Here is a 12,803-nt window from a genome sequence, read left to right as displayed (position 1 = left end):
GTGTGAAGTAAGATGGGTAGGCCTTTAACAACACAAGGTGGTGCTGAAGGATTTGAGGGGGAGGGGTAACTTAGAGAGAATTATTTCATCTTTCTGAAGGGGGGTGTCAAGGTTCCTTCCCCACTCTGAACTCTAGGGTACAGATGTGGGGACCTGCATGAAAAACCCCCTAAGCTTATTTTTACCAGCTTAGGTTAAAACTTCCCTAAGGTACAAACTATTTTACCTTTTGTCCCTGGACCTTATTGCTGCCACCACCAAGCATCTAACAAAAATAACAGGGAAAGAGCCCACTTGGAAACGTCTTTCCCCGCAAAATCCCCCCAAGCCCTATACCCCCTTTCCTGGGGAAGGCTTGATAAAAATCCGCACCAATCCTCACCAAACCCTTGGATCTTAAGAACAATGAAAAAGCAATCAGGTTCTTAAAAGAAGAATTTTAATTAAAGAAAAAGTAAAAGAATCCCCTCTGTAAAATCAGGATGGTAAATACCTTACAGGGTAACCAGATTCAAAACGTAGAGAATCCCTCTAGGCAAAACCTTAAGTTACAAAAAGACACAAAAATAGGAATATACATTCCATTCAGCACAACTTATTTTATCAGCCATTTAAACAAAACAGAATCTAACGCATATCTAACTAGATTGCTTATTAACTCTTTACAGGAGTTCTGACCTGCATTCCTGCTCTGGTCCCGGCAAAAGCAACACACAGACAGAGAGAACCCTTTGTTTCCCCCCCCTCCAGCTTTGAAAGTATCTTGTCTTCTCATTGGTCATTTTGGTTAGGTGCCAGCGAGGTTGTCTTAGTTTCTTAACCCTTTAAAGGTGAAAGAGTTTTTCCTCTGTCCAGGAGGGATTTAAAGGTGTTTACCCTTCCCTTTATATTTATGACAGGGGGGCTCAACTTCCAAAAGTTTGGGAAATGCTGCCCTAAGGGAAGGCATGGAAGTTCATTGATAGGGACATTTTGAAGCCGGATACAATACTAGGAATTGTACAGTAGGGGAGAAGCTGGGATTGGCCCTGGGGACAAGCACATGGGAGCTAACTGGGCTTTTGATCCTCAGGAGTCTTTAATTCAACTTCTTTATTTAAATTTTTCTGGAGGACAGATAAAACTAAGGTGATATGCTTTAGATCAGAATGAGTGGCATACCCCAGAGAGCCCTACACCAGGCAGATGACTCTGCCTATAATATATAACATACTGCAGAGAAAGAAATTACTAATATGTCTAAAGAGAAATGACATTTTGGGCTGCAAGGCAGCAGGGTATCCCATTGAGGTCTGTTCAGGAGACAGATGCATGCTAAAGAACTGCTGTAAAAACACAGTGTCTAGTGTTAGAATTAGAGGTGGCCAAATAACGGAGTTTGTACCCCAGGGAAAGTCTGATATTCTAACATTTGTTTTCCTGCCAAATCAGGAGGAAAAGTCAAAATATCAGCCATTTTCACAGAACAAAAGGTTCCAAAATATTTTGATTTGAAAATGTTAAAATGGGCGATTGTTAATTAAAATGAAATGATTCATTGTTCCCAAATGAATACATTTTTATTTGAATTGACATTTAAAAAAAAAGATTCTTTTTATGTCATTTAAGGAAATGTCTGTTCAAAACCAAATGTTTGTTTTGTTTATATTTTGCTGATGGAAAGTCAAACAATTTTGTCAAAATCAAAATCTTCTTATGGCAAATTTTGATTTTGACAATCACATGTTCTGGTGGGAAATTGTTTGGTGCAAAAAAAAAAACGTCAGCCAGCTCAAGTTAGACTCTCTGGAACTGAGCTCAGTGGTAGGGCTTTTCTATGCCCGGGGTGGTGCTGGTTTGATTAAAGCTGTGATGTTGCACTAGTTTAGAAAAATGGGTTTAGAAAGGAAAGATGGTGCAGTAGTTAGGATGCTATTTGGGGCTGTCGGAGACCCAGGTTCAATTGCTGCTCTGTCACAAACATCCTGCCTGACCCTAGGGAAGTCACTTAGGGCTGTCCTACACTACAGAGTTAGGTCCGTTTAATTACATCTCTCAGGGCCATGTCACACCCTGTGTCGTATAATTAAGCCAACCTAAGCCCCAGTGTAGACACAGCTAGGTCGATGGAAGAATTCTTCCATTAATCTAACTACCGCCTCTCAGAGAGGTGTATTTACTACACTGATGAAGGAACCCCTTCCATTGCTATAGTAAGTGTCTACACTGCAGTGATGCAGTTGAACCATAGTAGTGTGTCTAATGGAGACATACCCCTAGGCTGGGTAGGTCTACACTTGGAGCTGGGGGTGTGATTCACGGCTCAAGGAGACATACTTGTGCTAGCTCTCATTGAGTCAGCAGCTAAAAATAGAATATAGCCATGGCTGTGGGACAGGCTAGCCACCAAGTACGTACCTCTCTGAGATTCTAGGCAGGGACTCAGGGTAGCCACAGCTGCATTTTGTTCATAACAGGCTAGCTCAATGAGAGTTAGTGTAAGTGTCTCCATGAGATGGGAATCATGCCCCCAGCTCAATATTAGCCATACCCTTTTTTCTCTGTGCCTCAGTTCCCCATCTGTATAATGGGGACAATAGCACTTCCCCACCCCACAGTGGTGCTGGGAGGACAAATACATTAAAGATTGTGAGATGCTCAGATACTGCAGTGATGGAGACCTTCAATAGATAGATACGTGCAGCTGTGGGTGTAGATCAGGCCTCAGCATCTCAATCCCTCTCTCCCTTACTGTGCTTTGTATAGTGTATGGAGAGGCAGTCCCCCCAAGAGAACACTAAGACGGTACCAGTAATTAAAATATCCTCACAGCAACCTTCCATCTTCCCTGAATTTATACTCGGTCCCTCACCAGCCCAAGCCCAGGCATTAAAAAGCACTATGAAAGCTCAACTATGTTTAGAAACCATTAGCTGCTGAACCTGTAATGCATGAAGGGCTGTAATTTACTGTGTGTCCTGCTAGTTTTGGATGTCAGAAAGGCCCCTCAAGTGGATGCCAGCTGTGCATCTACTGCAATGCCATCTGGTATTCTCTACCGCAATATAAATTATGAGCCACCAGAAAGGATGCAACAGGCATTCCTATCTGACTGTATGGTCCCTTCTGAATGTGCATTGTAGATATAGCAAATCCTCCACTCATTCCAGCCTGATGTTATCAGATCATCTCATCACATTCTTAGCTCACTATCAGCTTGTGACAGATGAACAGCTCCTCAATTATCTGAGACAGTGTTCAAGCCATGGAATAGGGGTCCTAGATTCTTATTCTCTCTAGTGCAGCCAGATAGTGCCATTTTGCACTGGCAAGTGTCCTGCAGTCATCTCTGCTGTGACCAGTAGATGTTACTATGAATGGTTCCCCTGAATCCGCAGCCTTGCCTTGTTGATATTATACACTCACTCCTTCTACTCTCTTTTATTCCTCAGGGTTACCCTCCCGTTAGCTCCTCCAGGCCATTTTCAGCATAATGGAAAGTCTGAGTGAGCTTCAGAACCCACTGCTGGCCAAGAGCAGCAGGCATCTTCACGGTAGCTACTCCTACCATCAGCATCACCCTAATCACTGCTGCCAGGGGAAACTTTACATCTTTCAAAACACTGGCAGTGCCAGGACTCACCAGCTGCTGGATGCCAGTTCTCTGCAGCTGGCTGTTGAAGCATTGTATGGTCCCAACTTCATCCTGGTGAAGGATGAGACCAGTCTCAAGGCCAAGGACAACAAGGGGGAGAGCTGCGAGATGACCTTCATGGAAAACAAAGAGGCCCCCTCTGAGGCTGCAGATGGGCGAGAAAAACAAGCGCCATGCCAGATGGAGAGTGACATCAGAATCCAAACAGTGTCCTATGAGGTGGAGGAGGAAGAATTCCAGGAGTATGAGGTGAGCCACTTCTAGGAGAAACAGCAACAAGCTGCTCCCCGATGAATATGTCCAACTGCCCTTGGGTGTAGATGGTTCACAAATGGCACTGAAGGTGTTAAATTTCTACCATTCCTTCTGTGTCTGAACTCAGCATCACCACAGAGTGTCCCAATTGCTTCTGTTGGTGTCCAACAGGGTTATTTATGGTGGGATACTTTGAAAATTTAATCTCACACTGAAATCAAAGTGGAGCTGGGATTAAAGCATCCGGGAGGACTCAATCAGTTATTATAATGTGATCTCATTTCAGTTGCATATTGCAGTCCCATTGGTTGAAATGTTATCCTAGTATTGTGAGTTTCTCTTACATTTGCCCTTCCCCACCCACCCCTCTCCTCTCCAGCTCTGGCTTATTACAGAGCGAATGTTACTATTTCTGTCAGCTAAATAGCTGCACAGCAGCAGCACTGCAGTGAAGGCGTTGTTATATTTTTAGGGTTGGAAAGTAGTCCGGGGCACCGTGGATTGGCCAGAAATTCAGCCAAGAGAATGAGCTATCTCAGGGGTTGTGTCCTTTGAAATAGGCCTTTTTTTAATGCAATGGCTAAGTGCAGATGAATGATGAGGTCACACTTTGTGTGGCAGCCACATGTGGTGTACATGCTGCTCTATCACAAGGCACGTGGGTATCTTGATTGGCTGCTCAGAGGGGACCTCATTGACCCATGGGGTGAGGAAGCTGCCATTTTATCCCTCTCCATTCCCCTCCCCTATAGCAATCTTGTCTCGTCACCGTCCTTCCAGTCCCATCTTGACACCCTCTGTGCCACACCCAATCTCCTGCCTCCCACACATTCTCCCTACATGCTCCCCACAGTTTCCTATTGTTGATCCATGCCTCATATTTTCCCTCCCAGTCCTTTGATAGTCTCTTATCATTCAATTCTCCCACTCTGCTACCCATAGTACTCTGCATCCCCAGTCTCTCTCATGCTCTCTGTATTACTCTGCACCTCCTTAATCACCTTCCTGGCACTCCTTAGCGTCTGACTCTGCCCCCACATTCCCCTCAGTCTCCCTCCTGCACCCCACTTTCCCTAGAACTCCCTCAGTTTCCCTTCCTGCTCATCTTTCTCAGTAATCTTCTATACCTCCATGCACCCTACAGCTTCCTGTCTCTTTACTCTCTTCTGTGTGTACCCAGCATTTCCCTGTCTCTTCAAAATTTCTGATACAGTTTCCTAGCCTCAGAGCTCAGGAGGTGGCCAATTTTCCTGATATCAGCCTGACTTAGGCTCAGTTGAGAACAATGGGAGATGGTGGCCATCTTCATTAGGGGCAGCCTCACTTTCCAGTGCAAGGCAGTGGTGGCCATCTTGACTATGGCTGTGGCATTACAGAAAATAATGGAAAATTCTGAATAAGGGCAGGTGAGAGGGTACATAGCCCCATACAGATCAATAAGGGGTTAATAAGAGCCTGTGGACTTAATCAGCCCCACCCTGCTATACCCATAGTAGGTTTCAAAAATAGAGGGAGGGGTTAAAAGGACAAAAGCCCAGCACTGTAGTGGCTGACCAGGAGACGGGGTAGACCTCTTGTGCTAGCTCCTTGAAAGAAGGGCTGGCTGGGGCCGGGGCTTGTCCAGAGATTGCCTGAATGATGGCCTGGCTAAGGCCAGGGAATTTTCAGAGACTGTCAGAGACCAAAGCCTCCCTCGGGGCAGAAGGGTCTGGTGTGGGACTCTAATATTTGCTTTGTTGCCTGTGACTAATGCATCTTTTCCTTTAGGACCTGAGAGATGGAGTTTGTTGTCCTGTTTGGTCTTGCTTAAGGTCTTAAGGTCAGAGTACGACCAGGGTAGCCAATGGTCCTTTGTCTCCCACACCCCACCCCTCAAGGGAACAGACACTTCCAGTAAACCTAGGTTGATTTGACCCTACCAGAGTCCATGTAATAATTCGTCATGAAATCTGAAGCAACTCAGTCATAGTTTGATACCAACTTGTGGATAGTTCCACAAGTTTGATACCAACCATCATGAGAAGCTTAAAATATAAATATATCATGAGTCTTACAATAAAATAATGACTGGCAAATCTGTGCTATGGCTATTTATATTGACGTGTCCTGTGTTCGCTAAGGATTTACCATGCAATATAGAAGCCAAAAACAATACACAAGATTCACAAAGGCAGGACTCTGTTGGAGTGGATTCCACTAACCCTGCTATTGTTGGCATCTGCTGTTTATCTCCATATCCATTTCTTTGGACCATGGCAATATGCCTCTTCCAGACTGAAACAGGCACTTGCCCATTTCCATGGGTTTAGACCACTAAAACGTGCCCCCTCCAAACTTGGGCCAAAGGGTACCCAAGATAGGGAGAAAAGTATGAGACACTGAGTGGCACGCACATTGAAAAGAGGAACAGGGGTTCTCATGAGATTAGGATAGGCTCAAATCCAAGCCCTTTCCCTTACTTTCAAACCCAGTCTGGCAGTCTCAAACCCACTTAGTCCTAATGAGAATGAGGCACTTTGCGAAAGCCAACACAGCCCATTATGCCAAAGTCCAAGATGTTTAGGTATAAAAATAATTTCCAGGGAAATCCCAAATCTCCACCAAGTTTGCTGAAGACTCAACCTGGGAAGAAAATCAGAATCCATTTCAATCCCCAAATTTTCTCATTACATTTCTTTCTCCTCAAACCAGCTTGAGAGGATACAGTGTTTTAGAAACTCACTCTCTGAATGTTCGGGTCAGAAGAGTTAGAGAATATATGAAAGGGATGGGAAAGAAAAGGAGGTGAGACTGAAATACGGAGAGTGAAGGGGGTGGGGGTGGGAAGCATTGCTTAGATACAAAGAGATAAGTGCCCTAGAAATACCATCGGTGGGCAGACTGGCAGGGGCAGCTCTGACTCAGGGAAAGCCCTTAGTAATAGGACACAGAGCATTTTGTGTCAAAAGCTCCGAGTGGCCAGATGTTGGTAGTGACCAAAAGTTTTTTCCACCGGCGGCTGTGTGGTGGTCTGCAGGCCATGAGATCCTGCATATCAGCCCCATTCCCATCACACCTTCCCCCACACAGCATGGGCCATAATGACTGCACCCCTTTTTTATCTCTGTGGCAGATCCCTCCAGCGCAGGCTGGTGTCAGACTGGTGGGAGGAGGGGAGGAAGCCCTTGTGTCAGTGTTTGCAGCCCCCGGCCTGGTTTTAACAGGCTGGCCTCATGACATGTTTCAGGGTCACGTAAGTGTCAGATATGCCAGCATGTCCCTCTGAGGGGTGAATGGGGTGCACTTGCACTGCTCTTCCCAGGCTCTCTCTGCCTGGACTCTCTCCAGGCCTGACGGCCCCGCGCTGATCAGCAGCACTGAACTCGTTTGTTTTCCAGAGTGACTCCTCGAGTGACAGTGAGAGTGAAGATCATTTCCTGATGCTCCCCCCACGAGACCACCTGGGCCTGGCCATTTTTTCAATGCTCTGCTGCTTCTGGCCCCTGGGGATTGCTGCCTTCTACTTCTCCCATAGGGTGAGGAATCCCATCTGCTGATGTCTCCTTTTCTGTGCTGCACATGCTGGGTTAGGTAATGGCTCTAATGCAGGGACCCTGCAAGCCAGAAGAACCCCTTGAGTCAGGGGCCTGGCACCATTCCGGTCAGTGAGACACACATTTCTGTCACTCCCATGGGTCCTGTTTCCAACCCTCACTGACCTGTAGCTCTGTGTGCTGGGGCAAAGCAAGTCATGCTCCAGGTTGTGGAGTGCTCTGGGCACCCTTCATCCTCACCCAACAGCAGAATTACTTGGTTCCATTGCATCCAGGGCTCTCCTTGATCATGTGGGGGAACTAGAGGACTTGCCCTTCAGTGCAGAGACTAGATATTATGGGCCAGAGTCTCTGCCCCACTCTTTGTGCCATTCTGGTGGAGCAAAAGGACCTGAAACTGACTATAACTTGCCAAACGAGAATTTCTCCAGCACAGGCGAGTCTTTGGCTGGGGTGGAGCTGTGCTATAGTCAGTTCCTACATTGCCCTGCTCTGTGCTTCAACAATCCCCGGAGGGTGGATGGTCTCCTGGGTGACTTTTACCATCTGGTGTAGCTTGGAGCTGCCCCCAGGCTACTCCAAACTGTTCCAGAGTAAGCAATGGATCTGCTTGAGAATCCAGCTGCCTTGGAGACTGGGCAGAGCAGAGACTCTGCTCTCTGTTTCTCGTTACAGGGGTCCCTCCATTCATTATGTCTGTAGTAATGGCCTCTGATGTTGTCAAATAAAGCCAGTTTCCCCTCTATACAACAGGGATAATAACACCTCCCCTTGCCCACTGGCTGGTTAATCCTTGAGTCAATATTACTCTCCTGTTTAAAGCTGGGGAAGGATTGACAGCTTTCCCCATTAAAACAAGAGTCCATTGTGATCTTCCCAGATCACACAAGGGGCTTGATTCTCCTCACACTTGTGTGTAAATCAGGTGTAACTCGGCAGTGTAAAGCTGACACAAATAAGAAGAGAATCTAGGCCTTGGCCTGTATTAGCTCATACTGGTTGCTGCTCTAGTCAGGGCATGGGCCAGATTCTGTTCTCAGTTACATGGATGTAGATCCAGAGTAATTCACTCGGAGTCGATGGAGTTGTGCTCGATTTATACTGGATGATACCAAGATCCAAGTTTTTCTCACAGTCTTAAGAAGTTAAATGGAGACAGCAGAAATAATAATAAAATAAGGTATAGTGCACCTAGCTGAGTGTAATATGAAAGGAACAACCTAGCACAGCATCTGTGAAGCAAAGTGGGTTCTTTAACCTGCTGGAGCTCTTTGAAGAGGAGCTCTTGTGGTTGTTTGTTTATCTAATGTAATTGCTGTACATGGTGCTTGGTTATTACTTGGATTGTTTGTTAGTTCTTCAGGGCAGGGACTGTCTCTGTGTTTGTTTAACAACTGAGAACACGCACAGGAAGCAGAGCGGGGTGTCACTGTAAGCAACCCTGAATCTGTGCAGTGGTGACCCAGAGAGCAAATGAGATGCCTGGATATTGAAAGGGGAATAGAGAAGAATGTAACAATGCCATAGCATAGAGTGGTGTGCGTCCTCCCCTTGAATACTGCATTCAGTACAGGGCACTTCATCTTAAAGAGGAGGTGTAATAGGAGAAACAGGAGAAAGTAACAGCAATTAAAAAATGACTAGGAACACAGGTATTGCCAGATCAATGGTCCAGGCTGTCTGCTGCTGTTTCCCTGCCTGTACCCAGAACCAGATGCCAAGGTGTAAATTCCCATAACAATCAATTATGGAATAATCTGCCTCTGGGGGAAGATTCTTCCTCACTCCTATCAGTCAGTGATTGGTTTATCCTAGCTAATGTATCTGCAGTATTCTTGTTGTTCATATACATGTTGACTCCACTATGTCCTAATAACATGTGGCAGTGAGTTCCATAGGTTATTTATCCATTGTGGAAAAAATGTATTTCCTTTTAAATGTGTTGCCTTTTAATTTCAGTAAATGTCCCTGTGCTCTGGGATTATGAGAAAGTGTAAAGGGCAGCGCACCATTTACACCCTTTATCCTATTCACTATTTTGTGAATATTTTCATTTTATGAAAATGATTAGAGGCCTGGAAAGACCCTTTTAACCTCTCCCCCATGAAAGTATTTCTAGGCCTCTGATCATTTTCATCTCTCCCCTTCAAACTCTTTCTATAACTGCCATATTCTTTTTGAAATGATGTGGCCAGAACAAAACACCAGAGGAGGGCAACCCGCCAATATATGTAATGACATTATACTGTTTCAGTATTCTTCTTTATCCCTTTTTTAGTACAATGTAACCAGAAATAATTTACAGATTCCTGATTAGTCAACATACTGAAGACTATTAGTACAATATAGCTAGTGTCCCTGCATGTGCAATCACGATGTCATGCCAGAAGGAAGTTCTATTGCACTTACATTTCGAGACCACAAGTGCACGAAGTGACATATTCAGAAGTCCAAACACAACCAGTTCAAAGACTGATCCATCTACAAATGTATGGCTATCTGTAGCTACTCACCAAGAAATATTGTGCTGGGAAGAGCTGGTGCAATTATCCCTGTACTATGAGAGTGGAGTTTAAGAATATCAGCTGCACACATGTACTTCAAACTTCTTAAGCCCGCAAACCTACCTTTTAAAGGAAAGCTGTATCAAAGTAAAGTTGCACAGAAGGGAAGAGGGGGATAAAGTTTGGGAGTCAGTGCTGTTCCCTGGAGTAAGTGAACAGTCAATCCTCTTCCCCAGAGGGGTTAGATGATGTTAATAGTCACTTACACATTGTCTTCTCTTTCCAGACCAGTAAGGCTGTCTCCAAGGGGGACTTCCATATGGCAAGTTCGGCCTCCCGGAGGGCCCTCTTCTTTGCTGCGCTCTCCATCACCATCGGCACAGGGGTCTACATTGGTGTGATTGTAGCACTGATTGCTTATCTATCCAAAAGCGGCCACGTATAGCAGAGACCTTGATGCCAAAGCTCAGCACTCTACACCCAAAGGCCAGTGCTAGTGGAATTCACGCTTTTGTGTGGAGCATAGGACAGAACGCTTGCAAGGGCCACTGAGCAGCTCCATGAGTGGAGGGATCCAGGCTTGGATGCGCTGTACAGGCTGTTTCCCTTTTACATGAACAATAGACTCCATTCTCCTTTACACCTTGGAAAACCGGCTAACAACATCCCACTAGTAAAGAATTCAGCACAGGCTGAAAGTCCTGGATTCTGAGGCTAGGAGGAGCATGTTTCACTTAAGGAAGAATGTGGAAGAGATATTTTTAGTTCATCTGCAAGGCCTGGTGCAGCCACTTATAGTTTTCAAAACAACATGTTCACATTCTAGTCCTGCACTGTGAATCCCACCACCTAGTGTATCACAGCCCTAGTCTGATATTGAGGCATATGGGGAAGAGGGCAGTGGGCAATTAATTCATTGGCTGCTCTTCCTTTTAGGAGAGAGGGCTCCTAGGCTGATTGCAAGAGAGATTGCTCAGGGGTCCTGTTGTGGGGAGAACACTTCAGTTTTAGGGCCATAGGCTGGCAACTGCCCCTTTAATTGCCATAAACTAGGAGGACACAGTGCAGCCCTGAATAAAGAGAGAGCTCTGGGACTCAGTCTTCAGAACCTCAGCTAACAGCTCTACCACCAGGCTTTACCCTAGTCTCATTTACCAATCCGTGGCTCAGCCCTTGGTGATTCGACCTAGCTCTTGAGTCATACATCCATTCTGAACAAGACGATGGAAGGTCATTTGGGTTGGTAATTGTGTGTCATCATTTCATGTGTAGAAGCTGGTTGGGAAAAGCCTCACAATTCTTGGGCATTATCGTCGTCACAGTAGCACCTAGTGGCCCAACTGAGATGGGGATGCTGTTGTGCTAGGTTCTGTAAAGACACAGTGTAAGAGCTCCGGCTCCAAAGAACTTAGTCTCAGGAGACAAAACAGACAAAGGCTGTGTGTGAAACGGAGGCACTGAGTGCTGACATGATTTACCCAAGGTCACTGAGGTCAGGGGCCTCAGGGGCCATAGAACCCTAGGCCGGAGTGCTAGCCCCTAGGTTAGGTACCTCACCTTTAGCTTTATCAGTGAGCAATGAAACACTCCAGGTACTGCCATTTAGGGCAACACCCAGAAGAAAAGATCTTGTTCTGCCCCAATGCATCTACTTCCAGGTAAATAACAACCCGCTCGACAGAATTGGCCTGATCCCATTCACGCTGGTCACAGACAAATAAGGAGGTAAACAAAAAACCCTCTTAACTCAGCTTTGTATATAACCTCCAGCCAAAAATACTGTTTGTTACTGAACAGAAGCTAGAGAATGAGAAAATATATGTTCCAGGTTTGGAGACTAAATGACAAGCAGTGAAGCCAAAACCCCAGGTGGAGGGTGGGAAGAGGTGTCTGTGCAGGGCTCTGTGCTGGACGGGACCCACCTTGGAAATGCCAGTGCCCCTTAGCCCTGCTTACAGCCTATTGCTTATGTGTATAGTGCCAACAACACGCTAGGTGCTTCACAGATGGATGTGGAGGCAAGGTCTTTTCCCCAAAGAGCTTACCGTAAAGAGACACTTTCTGCTTCAACCTGAGCTCCACTCCGGGCTTCAGATGCCACATCTTAAACCCTCCTCACCTTGGGCAGTCCTCCCCACACTTCCTTCCTTGCCTCCCCACGCCTCACCCTGATGGGGCCTAGACAGGCTCCCAACTCACAACCTCCCCTCCATGGGTTTCTGTACACACTATAGCATGTTTTGTAAGAGACTCAGCATGTTCCTTGATCCATGTATTGTTCATATGTACATTACATTCTAAAGCAGCATGTTAAGATCTGAGATTTCTATTGTACTTGAGCCATAAAAGAAGGAAACATACAAGAGAAGAGACCTGTTCAGAAGCTTCTCTGAAGGTCCCATTATATTTTATAACATGAAAGAGTTAATAAAAGAGACGGAAACAGGAATGTATCCTTGATGAGTTGGATGTGGACAGAATGGGGGGGTCGCACTGTGCAAATGGCACAATGCTATTTAGATCAGTAAAACCCCAGGATGCTTGTGAGGGAGTCTGGAGGATGTAATCCAGGCAGTGGCTGGGCAACACAATGGAAGATTATAGTTAATTTAGATCACTGCAAAGAAATACACTTTGGGGAAAAGAACCTAAACTTAGAGCCTCTGAATTCATAGTAGCTTCTTAGGGGAAAGATTCAGGAGTCCCCATGGAGTTCAGTTTGCCCAGTGCCCAGTAGATATTTTAAAAGCAAAGATGCTGAAAAGAGAGAGAAAAAATATAATGATCTTGAATAACAGTGAACCTTTCAGTGGAGTTACTAACAGGTCCCCTGGAGAGGCTGGAAAAGGTCAGAGAAGCCAACAAAAATGATTCAAG

General features: G+C 45.6%; 1 protein-coding gene across 4 annotated transcripts in view; it reads left to right on the top strand.

The window, feature by feature from the left end:
* Positions 1 to 12,375, top strand: part of SYNDIG1L (synapse differentiation inducing 1 like) — a 100,833-nt gene extending 88,458 nt beyond the window's left edge. For all 4 annotated transcript variants that reach the window (XM_073349163.1, XM_073349162.1, XM_073349165.1 and 1 more), the window contains 3 exons: positions 3,432 to 3,883; positions 7,267 to 7,404; positions 10,213 to 12,375. In XM_073349163.1, coding sequence (XP_073205264.1) covers positions 3,473 to 3,883; positions 7,267 to 7,404; positions 10,213 to 10,371 — 708 coding nt within the window. In that variant the 5' untranslated portion in view covers positions 3,432 to 3,472 and the 3' untranslated portion in view covers positions 10,372 to 12,375. The remainder of the gene's footprint in view (positions 1 to 3,431; positions 3,884 to 7,266; positions 7,405 to 10,212) is intronic.
* Positions 12,376 to 12,803: the final 428 nt, after the last annotated feature.

This window comes from Lepidochelys kempii, chromosome 6 (assembly GCF_965140265.1).
Source record: "Lepidochelys kempii isolate rLepKem1 chromosome 6, rLepKem1.hap2, whole genome shotgun sequence".
NCBI lineage: Eukaryota > Metazoa > Chordata > Testudines > Cheloniidae > Lepidochelys > Lepidochelys kempii.
Note: the sequence above shows the minus strand (reverse complement) of the source record. Positions and strands in the feature narration are given on the sequence as shown.